This window comes from Topomyia yanbarensis, chromosome 3 (assembly GCF_030247195.1).
Source record: "Topomyia yanbarensis strain Yona2022 chromosome 3, ASM3024719v1, whole genome shotgun sequence".
Lineage (NCBI taxonomy): Eukaryota > Metazoa > Arthropoda > Insecta > Diptera > Culicidae > Topomyia > Topomyia yanbarensis.
The window spans coordinates 144,426,291-144,444,745 of record NC_080672.1 but is presented as its reverse complement, the minus strand read 5'-3'; the positions used below and the strand labels follow the sequence as shown (position 1 = coordinate 144,444,745).

The 18,455-nt window shown below is 37.2% G+C and overlaps 1 protein-coding gene across 9 annotated transcripts in view; it reads right to left on the bottom strand.

The window, feature by feature from the left end:
- LOC131693630 (NAD kinase-like) overlaps positions 1–18,455 on the bottom strand; it is a 140,770-nt gene that overhangs the window by 33,237 nt on the left and 89,078 nt on the right. The window contains exon 1 of one of the 9 annotated variants that reach the window (XM_058981601.1): positions 11,849–12,034. The exons of 7 other annotated variants lie outside the window; for them this stretch is intronic. In XM_058981601.1, coding sequence (XP_058837584.1) covers positions 11,849–11,859 — 11 coding nt within the window. In that variant the 5' untranslated portion in view covers positions 11,860–12,034. Of the gene's footprint in view, positions 1–2,887; positions 3,925–11,848; positions 12,035–18,455 lie in introns of those variants that run through there. One more of the 9 variants, XM_058981598.1, reaches the window with a different exon arrangement.

The following is an 18,455-nucleotide window of genomic DNA, read 5'->3' as shown; positions in this document are numbered from 1 at the left end:
AGGATTAACTTCAAACTTTATTTTTGCGGAGAATTGGGGTAAAATGGGTGTATACTTTTCGTGAGATGATTCTAAATGTCTTCAATCAATTTTCTGGACTTTTTTACATAAGAAATATCAATTTTTGTCAGCCGTTTCCAACTTTCTTCCGAGTTATATATTCAGTTTTGAAAATAAACTCAAACGAAAAGGAGAATTGGGGTAAAACGGACATGATAGCGTACTTTACGGTCATTTTAAATACCTGAAATTGACTCCCCAAACATTTTTACATAAGAAGTATTCATTATTGATTACAACACTCAGCCTTCTATCAAGCTATTGAGTAAAGTCGCGTTTTTGATACTTTTTTCCTACTGTGCAACGGCTTCAAATGGGTAGCGTGATAATAGAAACATAGCAATAATGGGCTCATCACCCTAAGTGTTTCGTTAAACAAAAAACCTGCACAATATTTTTTATCATGTTTGGTGTATTGGATACTTCCCTGTGCATCCTAGTAACAAAGACTCCTCCCTGTGGCAAACGTGGAAATGCAGAGGTATACACGGTCTCCATAACAACGTTTGTTACACTAACATTTCACCCTTCCCCGATGACTGTAAGGACGTGGCCGGCGCCGTTATTGGCATTTCAAAGTATAGAACTCTCGAAACGTGCACATTGAGGAAGGAAAGCTGCTCTCAGGCCCCATTCGTTGATTCTCTGTGCAATTTCGCTTGTTCTGATCAATCACGAAGTAGCAACTATGAATTGTACGGTCATCATGCTCATACTCATGCTCATAGTCATACTCAATCTACAAACTGTTTTTTTCCGTGTGATATATCATTCCATTTAAATTACAAACTAATTTTATAATTGGCCGTGCACAGAATTATTAATTTTGATGTAGTGGTCGAACCGGTTTATAATTATAACCTTCCATATACATTATTATTCAACCGTATTATTTATTAGCGATCCTTAATCAATCCGTAATTCCTGCACTCCGATTTGAATAAAATTTATTAGGATGTTGCATTTAATCATAAGTTCATGAAAATCATATCGTTTGCTGAAAGTCTAAAGGTACGTTCTAGTTCTAATGATAATTCGAAAGAACATTCAATTCCGCGTCCAACGATATTTTGAATATAATCAAAACAAGCGCATGGTTTCGGAAAAATGTAGGACTCTTTGCATGAAAAAATTGCAAAAAATGGCAATTTTCTTATTATTGTTACAAAATTTCATGTTTTTACAAAACAGCGTAATGTAACAACCCTTGGAAAAGTCTTTCCAGATCTATCAAAAAATTGGAAATCGACTGAAAATGACAGAGTAGCCAATTTGTTTGTGCCGAACGTTCCAGAAAATGATTTTTTTACTATAAACCAAGATTTCGGAGGTATATTGAACTATTCAAGCGTGATTTTGTGTTGCATTTGAATAGACTTACAACCTATACTAGGTTACTTGAAAAATTCACTTTGTTTTTTTTTTGTAGCATAGTGTTAATGGCAAGAATCTTCAAGGAAATGCGATTGAAGTGTAACTGCTTGTGATGAAAATCGGGGTCTTCTGGCAACATCTGCAGATTTTCTGCCAGATTATCAGTTTAGCTGCAAAATAGAACGCAAAAAGAAGTTTATATCTCTTGGGAGCATCTTTGCAGCCACTAACAACTTCAAACTTCTGTCCAGGAAGCTGTTTGAAGTCCATTCGACATACGTTTCATCGTCCATAAAGAGTTGGTTGCTTAATACCCCGATATTTGAAAAAAAACATCCTCAAATGCGGACCGAGCACTACGAGCACTGTAGCGGAAAAAAAGAAGTTAGTTCTAAGATTTTGCCTCGCTGCCAACGGTTTTAACATTTTAGATATTATAGAGAAACTGGTATTATTAATATCTTTTATGCGAATTTTCTCATCAACTCGAAACGCCGGAAATGGGTATCTGACCCAAATCATTTAAGTTGTATTGAACAAAAATACTGATTTGAGTCTAAATTTGTGAGAATCAGTTCACTTATTTCCGGAAACCGATGCAACTTCAATTAAAAAAATCTCAACTTTTCCCCATATGATTCTGGTTACGTCGATGATGTACAAAGGTTGCCGGTTCAAATGTAACTAAATATGAATAAATTATGTAGTGCATAAACAATGAAGCATGCTAATGAAAAGGTACCTTTGATCAATTTTGTCCAAAATAATAAACAAATACTTATTTTATGACGGAATCCATTCAATTTTTTACATGCTGTACTTCATAACCACTGGTATTAGTATCAATTCATACATTATGAAGTAGTTGATGCAACAACAAATGCTAAATTGATTAACGTCACATTGCAGTTACACCCGGAGAGAAATCAAAATTGGTGGCGTTTTAATGTTCGTGCCATTAATGTATCCAACCAAGACACAAAAGCGACTGTTTTACCCTGCAGCGTAGAATATAACCTCTGGGCGATAGTGAGTGGGTAGAACACGTAGTCAATATCGGCTTACTACCTACACGACGTATCTCGACCGGCAACAGACTGAACCGGACCAGACAACCTTTACCTACCTATCGTGTACTTTACTACTACCATGCCGGGAGGTGTGCGCGAGGAGACAAACTTGCTAATCTTATTTTACGTACCAAGACCCAATTGATTGGGACATAAAGGGATATTGTGCTAATTATTAAAGTAAACACATACAATCTTACGAACTGTATTGTTAAACTTTCACTACAAGCAGGTAGCCAAATTTTCACTTACAAAAAGTTATTGCCTGTATGATGTGGAGCATTTAAAAAGAATACAAAAATATACCAAATTCATGTGCAGTACCAAATTTTAGCACTTCTGAAGATAATCAAAAACAGGACTATTCGCATTGAGCTACAAACCTTCTAGCTCTCCACAATAGCATCTCGTCCTCGTCGGCCAGAATGTCACCATCGCTGCTTTCGTTGAAGGGACTGCTATGGCTACTGTCGGTGCTACCACCGCTGTTACTAGCACTAGCACTACCGCTGCCACCGGAATAGTTGTTGACATTGCCGCCGCTTTGACCGTGGTTCGTATGACTATTATGGTGATTATGATGATGATAGTGATGAGGATGCTGAGGATGACGATGGTGGTGGTGATGGTGATGCTGATGCAGGAAATGATGATTATGTGATGCTGTTACACCTCCGACGCCGTGACTAGGACTGTTGAAGTTCACCAAGTCGCTCATGAAGTCATCTTTTTCCCAGCACTCAGCCATTTCGAAATCTTAGCACACGCACTTGTTTTTGCCGTTCAGGCTCGGGACAGTTTCTTTGTTGTAACAATCAACACTGAGTTGAGAACAAAAAGCGTATTTTTTCTATTGTACCGACTACCATTTAACGGCAAACACCAATGAACTGACTGGTAATACCCAACCTTTTAGTTTTTTATCTGCACTACTACATCGGTTCATCAACAAATTGACCACACTTTGGTGTTTTGTCTACAGTAAGAGTCGGATGAGATTTTAGCCGACACTCACGCAGAGGTCGTCTAATGATTGCAGCTTTGTGTCAGAACCACTCACAAGCCAAACCACACACGTAAGCACTTTCAGCGACTGGACGAAACTGAATCGACGAGCGACAGAAAAATCAGACTGGGTCAAATACTAGATCTAGAACGACGATCTATAGATAGGCGTGTGGACTAATGAAATTGCGTGTGATCACACACGACGACACTAGCGTATGTATGTACTTAGGTAAACCACATCTACGACACTAAAGCACGAACCGGACAGTCACAATTAACGAGGCGACGAAAAGTGCTATCAACACCAGAAGCACGCAAAATTTCTGACTATCCAGAAGAAACAAACGAACCGGAATGGCCGAATAAAGTTCAGCAGATAAATGAAAAGTTGGTTTAATATGATCGAAGCTGCTGTGTCAACGCTGCTGCCGCCACCGGTAGAACACTCGCTTTCATTCTCTGTGTTACTTATACTTGTTGACTGTTGTGAACTTGGTAGACAAGTGAAAAAAACGTGTCGCTTCAATATTATATTCGACCGTAGGCTGTGACAAAAAGGATATTCATAGGAAATGTAGCGATTTTTTTTTTAATTTACAGTTTTCGGCAGAGCATTTCAATTTAATTTGTGCAGTGCCTATTGAGTTTCTCTAAACAACGCAATTTTAACAGAACTTAAGGGGTTTCTTACTTTCGCTCCTTGAGAATATTTTCTCAAATTTTCATAGAGATTCGTGCAATAAATCGAAAGATACAGCGCATCGAAGCGCGTCTTGCCAATAGTAGTGGCAACTTGAAACTTTAAATTATTCCAAAAATCGCTTTTCCGTGATCACGATTGCCAAAAAAAACTGTTCAACCGATCTATTTATTTATTCAATTGTTCATTATTAATTTTGTTCGTACCTTGAGATTTCTTCTTTATGCATATTTTTTTACATGTTTGCATTTCTCCTATAAAAAGGCTATGCAATCACTCCAAAACTGTCTGTCAACTACTCTTGTGCGGAGCTTGATTCCTCCCCGGCACTACCTTACGGCATTAATTCGGGGAGGGGTTTTTATGCGCATAGCACACACTCTAATCCAACTACTTAGTAGTTAGTTCCTTCAGTAGGGTTACAGCACCAATCCTCGTCACACTACCAGTTATTGACCATCCACACAACGAGGCAATTTCCGTATGACAATACCAAAGCTAGATATGGATCGAGAGCTAGTGCTCTTCCCCTACGAGGACAATCTGGGCGGTAAACTCCAGAATATCTAATTTACTGAACCCTTAGGCTCCCTTGTGCTATTCGGCACAGCAATTACCTGAGCCCGTTGGCTGCATATCCGATGCCATTTACAATCGCTATCAACTAAATTCTCCCGACACCGATTCTGCTTTGGTTTTCGCTATATTTTTTCGCAATATTTCTTTATCACGCCATTTTCGCTGGCCATGATCTGTTGACCGCATTCTACGTGCGTACGTCACTTGTCATTATATAGACGACATTATCCGGGTTGATGGCCGGTCCTTCCATTTCAAGCAGCTCCCTATGTATCGCTTCGTGCTTCAGACATTGGAAGACCGCATGCTCCGACAGCTCCTAGACTGTGTCACACTCCGAGCAAAACGGTGACGTTGCGTGCCAGAACCGATGAAGATACTCCCTGAAGCATCCGTGGCCCGGCATGAGCTGTGTCAGGTAAGAGTTCACCTCTCCGTGTTTTCTATTGACCAACGTCGACAAGTTTGAGTTGAGCCGGTAGATTCACTTCATTTCTCCGTTTTGTCCCATTCCTGCTGCTACGTTGCTATCGAATCGATTCTCTCAATCTTCCTCACGTTACTGATGATACTTCAATTGTAGCTTTCGATATCCTCCGCTAGGGTGGGTTATCCTGGCGATTACGCATTCTGCATCCGGTGATATAATTCTGTGCGCGATCGCGACTCACATGGCTATCACCGGAACGTCCTGTTCAGCTTTTCGAGGTTTTCAGCGTAGCACCCCAGGCAGAAACCCCATTGTATCGAATATAAAACACTAGATAACAGAACAGCTGCTTCTCTAATGCCGATGTTTGGCATGATCCTCGCTATTGCGTTCGTTGCCTTCGCTGGCGTAGTCGATGTGGTTGTTGGAACTCAACCAGTCATCGATATTATCACTCCCAATTACAACAGTTCACGATTCAACGCAAGCACGTGCTCTCCAACGCCGATCTGCATCCGCTGAACCGCTTTGCAGTAACTAACCAACAACACCTCCGTCTTGTGGTGATCTATCTGAAGCTTGACCCCGTTCATTCAGTTCTCGATCGCGACTATTGTTTCCATCACCGACAACTCTACTTCTTCAAGTGTCTCACCCATCACCGTTAGTCATACCGCGTAATCCTTCACTTCCCTGAGCAGCCGCAATGTCAAGACCCCTTCGTATATCTCGTTCCCAAAAGTAGGACCGAGAATGGAGCCATGAGGAACGCCCGGGGTGACTCTCAGTGATTTCTGCCTTTCGTTCATCTCGTACAGCAGCACTCGACTTTGGAAGTATCTGCTCAAGATTTGACATAGATACTCGTGGATCCTCTTTCTGTGCAGCGCTACGGCGATGGCTCCCCAGCTGGCGCTGTTGAATGCATTTTTCGCATCCCTTGTGACCACAGCGCAGTATCGATCTCCTCTTCGCTTCTGTTTAGATGCCTTCTCGGCACTCTTGAGCACTGTCCGTATTACATCCACTATCACACTTCCTCGTTTGCGGAATCTGAACTGCAACATGGAAAGTCCACGCTCACCCTCCGTGCGTTTCGTCAGCCTGTTAAGGACGATTGTTTACAGGAGTGTATCTAGCAAACATATAGGCCTATTCCTGGCTTTAGCACCAATACCAACTTCTGTACCTTCCACATTTCTGGAAAATTGCCTTCATCTAGACACTTCTGCAGCCCCATCCTGAACATGTCCGTGTATGCCAGGATTGCAACTTTCAGGACTCCATCCGTACCAGAGACTTTTTTTCAATTTCAGTCGCTTCGATGGATCTGTGAGCTCATCGTTAGCCACTTGCCGATCGTTCATGTTTGCTACTTTTGCTTCATCGAACAGTGTCGGATGCCAGGTAGTTGGCACATTTCAGCTGGCGTCGGCATGCCCTTCATTTTCGCCATCACGAATTGTCACCCGTCGCCCCAGGGATTGACGTCGACTTCTTGGCACAGCTCCTTGGTGCCATCTGGTTTGGTAAGCTTGCTCTCCCGTTTTAAAGCGGCTCTAGCTTCCCGAAACGCTGCTTTGCGCTCCCCGCTATCTAGCTCCGATACTGCCCTCTGAGCCCGCCGTCTGGCTCTGAAACAAGCTAGTTCCACCAGTAAACTGGACACCATCTATTGCGTTGCTCCAGTCGTCATAATTTTTCGTGTTAGATCAGCCGCATCCACGTTCTCGGTCGCGCTGTCCGGCCAAAGAAGTCAATGAAGAAGTCTTTGTTGAAGGCTTTCGTCTTCCACTTTCGCTCGCCGGTCATCCTTCTCCGTGCTGCATCATGCTTCTGGTCGAATTGCCTGGTGGTCGCTATGAGTGTACTTCTCGCATGCTCTCCAGCCCTCGTGCACCGACTGTGACTATAGGGCTACAGAATGTAACGTAAATGATGGACTCCCTCCCGTCTCTTCGAAATGTGCTAACGGAACCTTCATTACACAATCGTACGTCTAGCTTCACTATCGCATCCAATGTAGCACTAGAAATACCCACATCAATTTAGTTTTGAAATCACAAATAGCAATCGAATGCAATTAAGTATCCTTATTTTTTATGATGGTGATAAATTATCGAAAATTTAATTTTGTCATAGAAATACGAGGAAAAACTTATGGCGCCCAGTTCGGTTTAGATTAACGCAGGTCAAATTAGCTACGCAATTGAAACTGGTCTAGCATAACTCAATCTGCTCGTCCGCCAAAATCACCAACAAACCCTCGCCTTTTAGTAGGCGCAAACCCAGTTGAGTCCGCTTTCGAAATACCTACGAAAGCATGTTGTCAAATGCCTTAGCGGTAATACAACTCATCACGTAAATCAGAAATATGAAATGTGTGTGTGTGTCAATAGGCTCATTACTCTACGTATCTACAAACCGCCCAAAACATTTTGGCATTAGAATTCGCCCAGTATCGTCAACCCAGCGCACACACAAACATAAAAATAAATTAATTTGTCACAACGCAAGCCCGCAAGCAGCGCACACACGTCGCACCCTGCAGTGCAGAACTCAATCCGGAATCACACAATCCACCCCCATTGCGGATAGTGTGTATGCGACTCGAGCCTATCGCATTACTATTCTCTTTCGTGTTTGCAAGGTTACGGGTAGAACAGCGTGGTGAAGAGCGCACGACAGACTTTACACACAGCGTTAGGCGGAAGCAAGTGGTACAGACACCCGCAAGATTCGTACCCATTTTTACAGTGTTCGGTTTATTGCCCACGATGTCTTTGCCGAACAACATTATTCGAAAAAATTCGGCATCAGTAAAACTTCGGGATATGAAAGAATGGACTTTTCCCTTTTATTTGAAACAAAGGGCAAAATAATCGGTCGGTCTAGAACAACTTTTTATTTCATAGTTTTTTGAGGGAAAACTTGAACTAATTCGCATTTCTACTACTAATTGGTACTATAGACTTACAAAAATACTAAAAGTGAGAATCTGATGAGCAATCTCATTGTCTACAACTTAGGAGAAAGCTATAAATCGATGGAAAATCATCCGAGAAAGTTATTAAACTTTTATCAGTTTTTAGATGTGCCTATGACTATGGATCAAGAAGTCGATTAACAAGGACTTACAAAAAAATGTTGGGTTTAGATGAACCGTATATTCAGATGAATTTCAATGTTTACAAAGTCCCATTCTCAGCAGAAAAAAATATTAGGTTCGTCCGATTTTTGGGCGAAAATGATATTTTATGAACAAGGAGGTGTGGAAAGGTGTTGACCAAATTTATTCGATATTCTTACATTTTCTAGATGTTGATTAATGTAGTAACGGATTTTATCACGTGTTCGTGCATTTTTCATTTCTTTTATCGCTCTAGGAGATAACTAATGTAAACTAGAATGACCCTTCTTCCTCGTCCTATCCTGAATGGTAAAATACAATAGGCCTAAATTCAAAACATTATATTTGTATGAACTAAAGTAGTAAGTCATTGTAATAAACGTCGGATTTTATTGCAACTTTGGATTGAGAATCCTGTTTGTCCTTATCTACATTAAAAGAAAGATGATTGAAAGAGAAAAAAGCTCTTTGAGTTTTGAATCCACGTTTGTTATCTTTTGAGGTACATTCATTCCATCAGAATTTATAGATGCAGAGTTGTGCTTGCCCTCAAATTACGTTTTATTTCCACTTCGAACACATTTCACATAATCTTAGAAAAAAGGAACAAAACTAAGTTTCATAATTTCCTTTAAGAAATTTCGGAGTAGTTATTCGCTAAATATGGAGCACAACGGAAAACGAACAAGAAAATATAAGGCTGGACCACACATTCAGTAAATTCTCAAAGTAATACAAGTCTGTTTATTGAAAATGTCTCTCATGATACATGTGGGATAAGAGCAATGACCACATATCAAGAAGACAGAGTTGCCAGTCCAGTTCAGAATCTGGAGACAGTAACAACAACACGTCTTTCGGATAAACATGATAATTTCTATATCTAGTTTTATATTGAGATCTTCGTACAATAGACAAAACCTTTATTTCTTGTTTACTATTGCGATTTTTATTCAGTGTGTAGCGATTCCCATAAGTTAACAAACTTGCACACAAATCTCATCGAATTATTTTTAGTTTTCAAACAAAAAAACTTTAAAATAAAAAGTTGTTCTGGAGCCCGTGACAGAATATTTTAATTTTACTTGCAAATGAAAGGAAAAACCCATTCTATCACGGGTTGAAGTTTTAGCAATGTCGATTTTTTTCGAATTAAATTGTTCTACCAAATACATCGTGTGCCACCACTCCCAAAGGTCCAAGCGCCTACCGCCTGTTGTATCGTCCGGACGTTACAGTCAATATGTTGCTCGTTTGACATGCGAGGACCAAATGATTCAAACAGACACGGGGCACCTCTAATTATATTATTATATTATTAAATTTGATTGAGCCACATAGATGCTTCCAATAAACGGCGCTGAAAAAAAAATTGCATCGTAAATGATAATTTTCCCCTTTTTCGTGAACCTTTCAATTTTACCGATTTTTAATTGACTACTATTAATACACAGAGATTAGGCGTTCTGAATCAGCTGGTGTATAAATGCTTCAAATCCATTTTCGTTACAAATAAGATGTTTTAGATTTTAGAATGACACTTAGCTCCAGATAGTGTAGTAAGACATTTTTAATGTCAAAAATTATCTCTTGAATGAAATAAGATAGGATAATACAACCTTTCAAAGAATTATAGAGAAACCATCCCTGAGTAACTTTGTTGAAAATGCTCTATCTTTAACGGTTCATTTTACAGTAATTTCCCTTGTCTTATTTAGGATGACTCTAAATAGCAAAAATTCAACGTAAAGAATTGTTAGGAGACAAACTACTTTCCCCTTATTTGCTAGTGTTTGTAAAGTAGTTACCTTGGAAAAGATGAATTTTAGGGGAGAGTGAGGACACTTTATCCTTGGGGATATTTGATTCCCTGGTCATTTCTCATAATCTATACATCAAAATTTTCCACAATACAAAAAGAGGATGAAATATTGGTCGTTTATGATGTTTAAAAAACAAATCTAGCGTATATCATTTGGTTTGGAAAAGTTGTGCAATATTTTAGAAAATATGTGTTGAAATCCATTTCGAAGATCTTCTTACAAACTTTTTAAACGGTTGTCTGATATCGGCGAACTAATTATATATGAATATTTTCAAGTACGATTACCTTCTAAGGACTTTTGTCTAGAAAAAACGTTTTTCGAATAAAAAGTTTCACTACACATACAAAAAAATTAATCTTTGATCCCTGTAACACTGGGTACACTTGATCCCTATAATTCGCTCTCTCAAACACTTTCGAAATGCGTAGAAATAGAAAAACATCATTTTCATAAAGTACCTGGCACTATTAATTGATCTAAAAAGTTTTTTTCCGTGAACAAATTATGGTATAAGTTACTAAATGATGGAGAAGCCAGTTAAACAGCACTGATTCACCGCAAATGCTTGTCTTGACTTTCTACTGTGATTAAAGTTTGTCGTGCATCTAAAAAGATAGTCTAATTAATTAATTTGTCAGGACAGGTGATTAGCTGAGCATTCATGTCTATTAGTCATAGTGTGCTTTGTTTCTTTAGCCCTAGTAGGCAGGGGATCACACACGTTTTTTACAAAAAACCTCGTTTTGACATAATTTTCAATATTGTTTATATTACTGACACGGCATAGTATTCGGATTTACATATTATTCATAGCTCTTACAGTTCAAATTTTTCAATTTAATTTTTTATTTCATTGAAAAGTTATGAGAAAAAAAACAAAAGTGGGATCAAGTGTACCCACTCCCCTCTAAACATGAAATCGTCAATATCTCAATTTATATAGAAACTAATGAGTCGACCTCTGAAGAAGAAATATGCGCTTGTGTGAGGGCTAACTGTTGTCCGAAGAAGGCATTCACGAGAAATTAATTTTGAATTGTTTTTTACCCCGATTTCTTAAGAGTCGCTGCCGTAGAATCTGAGTCGTTTTCATTTACCGATCGAAATTTAATGGTTGATTTTGTGAAAAGCGGAAAGGTCAGTTCACATTTCATCTACCTGAAAACTTCCGGAAACCCTGCGATTAATCACTGGACTAACGATTTTGAACCGTTTTGAGGCAAATTCCATATATCTGTTAATTGTGAAAAAAATATTTGTGAATATACCAAAATTACTTGAATCCATGATATTTCTCGTTTCAAAGATCAACCCAAGTTTTCAGTCTAAATTTATGCAACAAATTTTAGACTTCCAGTTTTGTTTTATAGATATAATTTGAAATGATCTGCAAAACTTCAAAAACCTTTTCGAAGAATAACTGGTCCAAAGCCATCTAACCAGTGTTAAAGTGATATATACTTTTCTATATGATCGAATTCGGTTGTGATTGGATCTAAAATGGCACCGAATTACTCTTTCATTTTTTTCTAGAATATACCAGAGTAAGATTGTTCCGAGTAGATTTGTATAACTACAACTGAAATACTAGTCGTTAGAAGCGTTAATTGCAAATTATATTAGGGTAACTTTTCTTTATTTTTAAATACTTTCCTCGAAAGCGACTCTTACCTGAAATACATTTAGGCCACCATTTTCGGCATAATTCAATTTTTATACTTAATTGTAGTAGCAACACTGGGTCCATCAAACGAAACCCGCCTATTCGACCAGGCGATGATCTTCCACGTTTATCAGCAATAGCACTTGAAGCAATAATTCGGATGGGTTGTGAATGACGGCACGTTCTTGCAGACACCACCTAATCACGGTTCGATTTTTCGACGATACGGTTTGCCATGAGTAGTGCTTCGGCACACCGATCTCTACGATTGCTATCAAAAGAAACGCACTTAAGGCGAAACCTCTTCAAGTACAGCTACCAAGCTGTTAATAGGGTAGAATGGGGTTTTCAGTAGATTCTGGAACAGTTGAAAACCATGTGAACCACGAGGTTGTTCAACATTAGAGGTGACTGCATAAGTTTCCAAGATAATTTTCGAAAAGAAAACGAACCGAAACTTATATCACGCTACAAGATGAAAATATTTTTAAAAACTTGATTGGAGATTCTATTGGCTTGAACGCAATAAAATGTTGCATCTTGCCCCGAATTCCCCACAAACAGTTTGTGTTCACCTTCACAACATTGATAAGCAAACCGAATACGATTGATTAGCATTTTTGACGGTAGCGAACGTTTTACTTACTGGCAATAAAGCCGGCAAACTGATTCAGAAACTTGGCACTTTATTTGAATAATTGGAAACAAATTTAAATAATAGAGTTTGTTATTAAGAGATTAGCCTAACAAGCTATAGAAGTGAACCATAAGGAAGTAAACGTTCCTATTACCTTAGCGTCAATGCAATGCAACGTCAAAGTTCCCCCTAGTACACATATATACCTATTCAAGCAAAGACTAAACTGTACAGTGTACTGAACTGAACTAACGTCATTAATCCCTTCAATGGTAGTATTTCGTATTAAGAGGTGGGGTAAAAGGTTTCAGCGTAAAAAAAAACACTTTTTTCGCGATTTTTTTAGAACTTTGAGTGAAACGAATTGATCAAAACTTGTGTACATTATAGTATATCATTTCAATAACATGCTGTAATTTTTCTATGCAAAAATATCGACAAATGACTCAGTGACGTCTCTAAAAAACTAATTTTTGCGGTGTTACCTGCCATTCCAAAACTACTTAACCGATTTCTTTCAAACTTTGCATAAACATTCTATGTTAAAAATACCTAACCCCTACGTCGAGTTTTTGAGATAAAGTTTCAATTAAGGGGGTTTTTAACTCATATTAATTAAAAATTGCTATTTTTCACGAAAAATTCCGCCTTTTTAGAAGTAAACACCCACTTAAATGAAAAAAATATCTCTTTTAACATAGAATGTTTATGCAAAGTTTGAAAGATATAGGTTAGGTAGTTTTTGAATGGTAGGTAACACCGCAAATCTTTTTTTTTCAGAGACGTTGTACACAAAGCTTCGTCACCGAGTCGTTTGTCGATATTTTTGCATAGAAAAATTACAGCAGATTTTTGAAATGATACACTATTATGTACAAAAGTTTTGATAAATTTGATTCACGCAAAGTTCTAAAAACATTCGCAAAGCAAGTGTTTTTTTTTTTTCACGCTGAAACCTTTACCCCCCCTTAATGTTTTAACATAAATGAAACCTCTAATGTGAATATTTTGCTATGTTTGAAATTTCCTGAGCCTAATTTCAAGTATAGGAGAACATGGGGAGACTTGACCAGGTTTTCAGCTAAAACTGCATCGATCTCTCAAAAAGCCTTCAATCTCTCAGAAGTCATTGAGATATAATGTGCAAAGTTATTTTGCGTCTTCATGATTTTTTGCAGAATTTTTAATTTAATTTTTGAAAAGTTACAAAAGTTTTTCTGTGATCGTTTTTTTTTAAGGATTAACTGTACTGCTTGCATTGCATTTTCACACGTCACGAAATCAGTCCTACTATCGCCAAATTTGTTTACTAATACTAAAATATAATGACTTATGTTTGAGGTGGGATTTTTTATGGCGTGATTAACATTAACAGTAGATACTAAAGCATAATAAATATAAGGAATTTCGTATCTTTCTTCAGCTAATTGACACTTGGTCAAGTCTCCCCATAAAATCTTAGTCAAGTCTCCCCAACATTAGTTATTGCGTTCAATGTCATGCAAATTCTAGTAATGACTATTCCAATGTTCAAATTTATGTAAAATCATTTCACTGCTTCACAAGGATTAAGATGGTATATTAGTACATTAATAGTAACTAGTAGTCGAGTAGATATTTCCATACAAAGTTTGATAAAAAATTACATCATTTAATGCAAATTTATTAATCACGTAATATTTTCTGTAAGGAAAGGATTTTTCATTCCAAACTTTTTAAATTACCTTAAGGGATCGAAACAAATATAGAAATATTTTTGAAAAAAATTTAAGAATCGAATAGAAGACGCCATAGCCAAAAATAGAATTTTGCGCTGGGTCAAGTCTCCCCATGTTCCCCTATTTACATAATACGTAATATATAATATTATAGTCATTATAAATTATGCTCTAATTTCTTAGGATCAAAATATTTGGCCCCTCCATTTCAATCCCAGATTTGATCTAAACAAATGCCATTTTTCAGCTATATTTACAACAACTACCATTCAAACTCAAGCTCACGCATTTCTTCGCATTACAAGTCTTCTTGAAAAATCGAACGACGTCATCTCAAACCCCTTCATTAAAAAAAAAACCAAGGCTCCATTTTCTGTACAGACCAGTTTGAGTCAAATGTTGGAAATGTTTAACGTTTCCAAGTATAGAAACGCAGTGTAAAGTGTAAAGACTTCTTGTAACGAATGAGATGTTAATGGGTCATATTGACCCCGATTTCGAACTCAGTTTTAAGACACATTTTCAGTCAAATCTATATGAACTTGTACCCAAATTGTGTGTTAGAGTTTCAATTTTCAGTTTCTGGTAAATATTATCGTTTTTTACCAGGTTGGCCAGCGGAAATCGGTGCCGAACGGGGTCATTTTTAACATGCATAGATGTATGCAGATCCGTCGTCATAAATCACAAGTTTATTGGCAGAATACTAATAATAAACACAAACAAAACAAAAATAAGAATGAACATATCAAATTTGAGCATGATCCCGATGCCGATTCCGGCGGGATAATTATATATCTCATGATGTTAAACAAGTGACAATGTGGTCATGATGAAACTGATCCCAAAAATTTATATAAACTTTCAAAGTTTATATAAAAGCTCGGCTAAAATGATATTAACACTTTGACTCAACTATTGACCCTAGATTCTACATGAAAATCATCCGGAAGATCCGGAACATTCGTAGCATGGTCAATACATGAATCTAGCTCCAGAGCTTCGGATCTTCTGGCACGATACGAATAGGGTCTATATCCCAGTCACAAGTAGAATTTATGCGAATGATATTCCTAAAAATCTTAGAACTCTAGGACCAGGTCCATGAATTGGCCAGTTCCACTGATGTTCCAGATCTTCCGGAAGGTTCCTATGTAGCCAAAAAAAACATGTGTAGGTCATAAGTACGAACTCTTTCAAATGAGAATTCAAGAAACACTAAAATCCCATGGTTCCAAGACCCGCTTTATGAATTGATTAGTTCAGCGAATGTTCCAGATTTTCCATATGGCCATTATGTGACCAATACTGTTAATTTTTCACTCGGAACTAGAAATTTATGCCAATGCAACAAGAATCAATGTTTTCGAAAAAACTGCGGAATTCTAGAAGAAGATTCACAAATTAGAGAGTTTTACGAATGTTTCGGATTTTCCGGTTGATTTTCACGTAGAATCCAGTATTTGAATCAGAGTATCAATATCATTTTAAATGGGATTTTATATAAGCTTTCAACAATATTAAACTTTGGGAACAGTTTAATTTATTGACCACATTGTCACTTGTTCAGTATTAGGAGAGATACTATGGTATCACCGGGATCAGCATCGAAAGCGTAATGCGTAACATCCAAGATCGGTCCAATCATATACAAAACTGATATGTACATTCTTATTTTTGTTTTGGTTGTGTTTATTATTAATATTCTGTCAATAAACTTGTGATTTATGATGGCGGTTCTGCATACATCTATGCATGCCAAACATGACACCATTCGGCACCGATTCCCGCTGGCCAACCTGGTCAAAAACGGTAATATTTTCCAGAAACTGAAAATTGAAACTCTAACACACAATTTGGGTACAAGTTCATATAGATTTCACTGAAAATGTGTCTTAAAAATGAGTTTGAAATCTGGGTCAATAAGACCCGCTAACACTTTATTCGTAACTTTTTTTGTACTGCCCTTCAGGAATGTCCGAAAAATTTAAACTCGATTGAAAATCGTTGCTCTCTATGAAAGAAGAAAAGTCAAGAAATTCCAAACTTCTAGGTGCAAAACTTAAAAAGTTATCGCATTTTGAAAGTTCATTTTGGGTCATATTGACCCCAACACATAAAGAAGGTGTATTTTTGCATTGAACATCTACATTGCATCCTACCAGAAAGGCAAACATATTGCACAAAGATACAAACTCAGGATTTATAATGAATTAAGTTAGAAAAGTTTAATTTTAAAATATGTGACGAATATCATAACTCAGTATAGTAAATTCAGTAAATTTAAAATGCGTATCGGAAGAAATTAATGCTTGGAGAGTAGGTAAATAAGACTCGTTTCTGTAATGTATTAGCTTTTTCGTACATATTTCCCTAAACAAACTGATAATACAAGACTTAAATTACACAAAATTTGACACGAAATCTTAGCATCATATGTTAGCTTTACCAAATAAGGCAATTATTTATCTTTCGTTGTTACAGAAATATAACGTAGCGTACTGAAATCAGTCCTACTTTTCGTATCGAATACACTTCTAAACTAGTTTTTAACCCTCCGACACTCACGCCGTTGTATTTAGTGGAAGACCTTCAGAAACTCTAGCGAAATCTTCTTTCAGCACCAGCGGCTGCTCATTCGGGGAGCCATTTGCGGGAATTCCGGAGGGTTAAAACAAGGTCTTGTAAAGAGTAACGCCTGTTTCGTTAATATCAGGAACAAAAAGCTGTAATAATATTTCAATTCAGACATGTTCTAGGAAGAATTTTCAATTGCATCTATAAAATTGAAAAACATGTTTACAAATTTCACAATGAAGTAGCAAGCTTGAGCCACTGTAACTATAAAAGAAAACATATATGTAGGGGAATTGTGGGAAAAACCGACACTGTGGGTAAAACCGACACCACACAACTTTTCCAAGAAATCAAATTTTTATTCACATTATTATTAGTACGTTTATGTAGAGCATTTGAAGAAAAAATGGATTTACGTTAGTGCACCGAATGTAATAAAAATGAACAAAACATACGACAGCAGCGTTCATACTGGTCTGGATGTTAAATTTTTAAGATTTTAAGGTTTTAACCGAACAAAAGCTTTTCAAATCGCCACATTTTTCAGTACCTTAAACGAGTTTGATAAATTCAATATTTTTAATTGCTTTTATAAAAACCGCCCGCCTATGGTTAAGGTAAAACCGACACGCTGTTAAGATGATTGTGTATACTTGCGATTCATTGTAAAATGCTGGGGATCTTTGTGACACTTCAATTAGCCTATTAGAACACTATACTATTAGCAGAAATACATAGAAATACTTTTATTGTGTTTATTTCTTGTAAGTCTCTTTAGAAATCAAAAATTGGAATTGTTGCTTATCTGATTCTATCGAAGCTTTTGCTATTTTTACAAAAATCTCATCAAACCAAATTTCTAGTGTTCTCTTGGTTTGTCATAGACGAACTTTATCACAATGAGACAATGATCTTATGTATACCTCAATAGATCGTTTATGATCAGAGTCCGAAAAATCAAATCTGAAAAAGATAGTTTTACTAAGAAGTGTGTGTGTCACTTATAACTGAATGAATCCAATTAGCAGAACGTAGAACACTTGCAAATCTTCTCTTACGAAATAAAATGACACTGAAGGTTGCAATGATGTGCGCAAGGATTATTTGGAAATACTCATATCAAGAAATAATCCTGTAGCATAAAATACTCTTATTTATAGTACTAGGCTTTCGAATTTTCTTCCCCTCACTACATGATGAAGCAATAAAAAGCACATATTTGCATCATACATACTCACACTTTATTAATCACGCATATATCTCATTTTTAATAAAGATAAAGATTTTAATAAAGTGGAGAGAAAATAAATTAAAGGGGGTGTCGATCTTACCCCTATGGGGTGGCGGTTTTACCCGTAGTGCCTACAAAAAGTCACTTTGTTTTCCAAGTTTTACAACCAATAATTTTTAATGAAATTAATTTTTTGAAGCGCTGAAAAAATTAAGTCTTGTTTCTGAAGAAGAATTCTGCATAAAAATTATAATTTAATTGGTTTGGTGGCAACTTAGAAAACGTGTTAAGCTTAAGGTGTAACCATAATTCCCCTAATTCTCGAAGAAGTCATCATCATCATCGTGGCCTTACAATCCGGGTACTCCGAATCACGATGCAATGCATTTTACATTTTCAGGTTACTCGATCTTGGGCCGCCATTCTCCAGTGTCGTCAAACGTACGCTACCC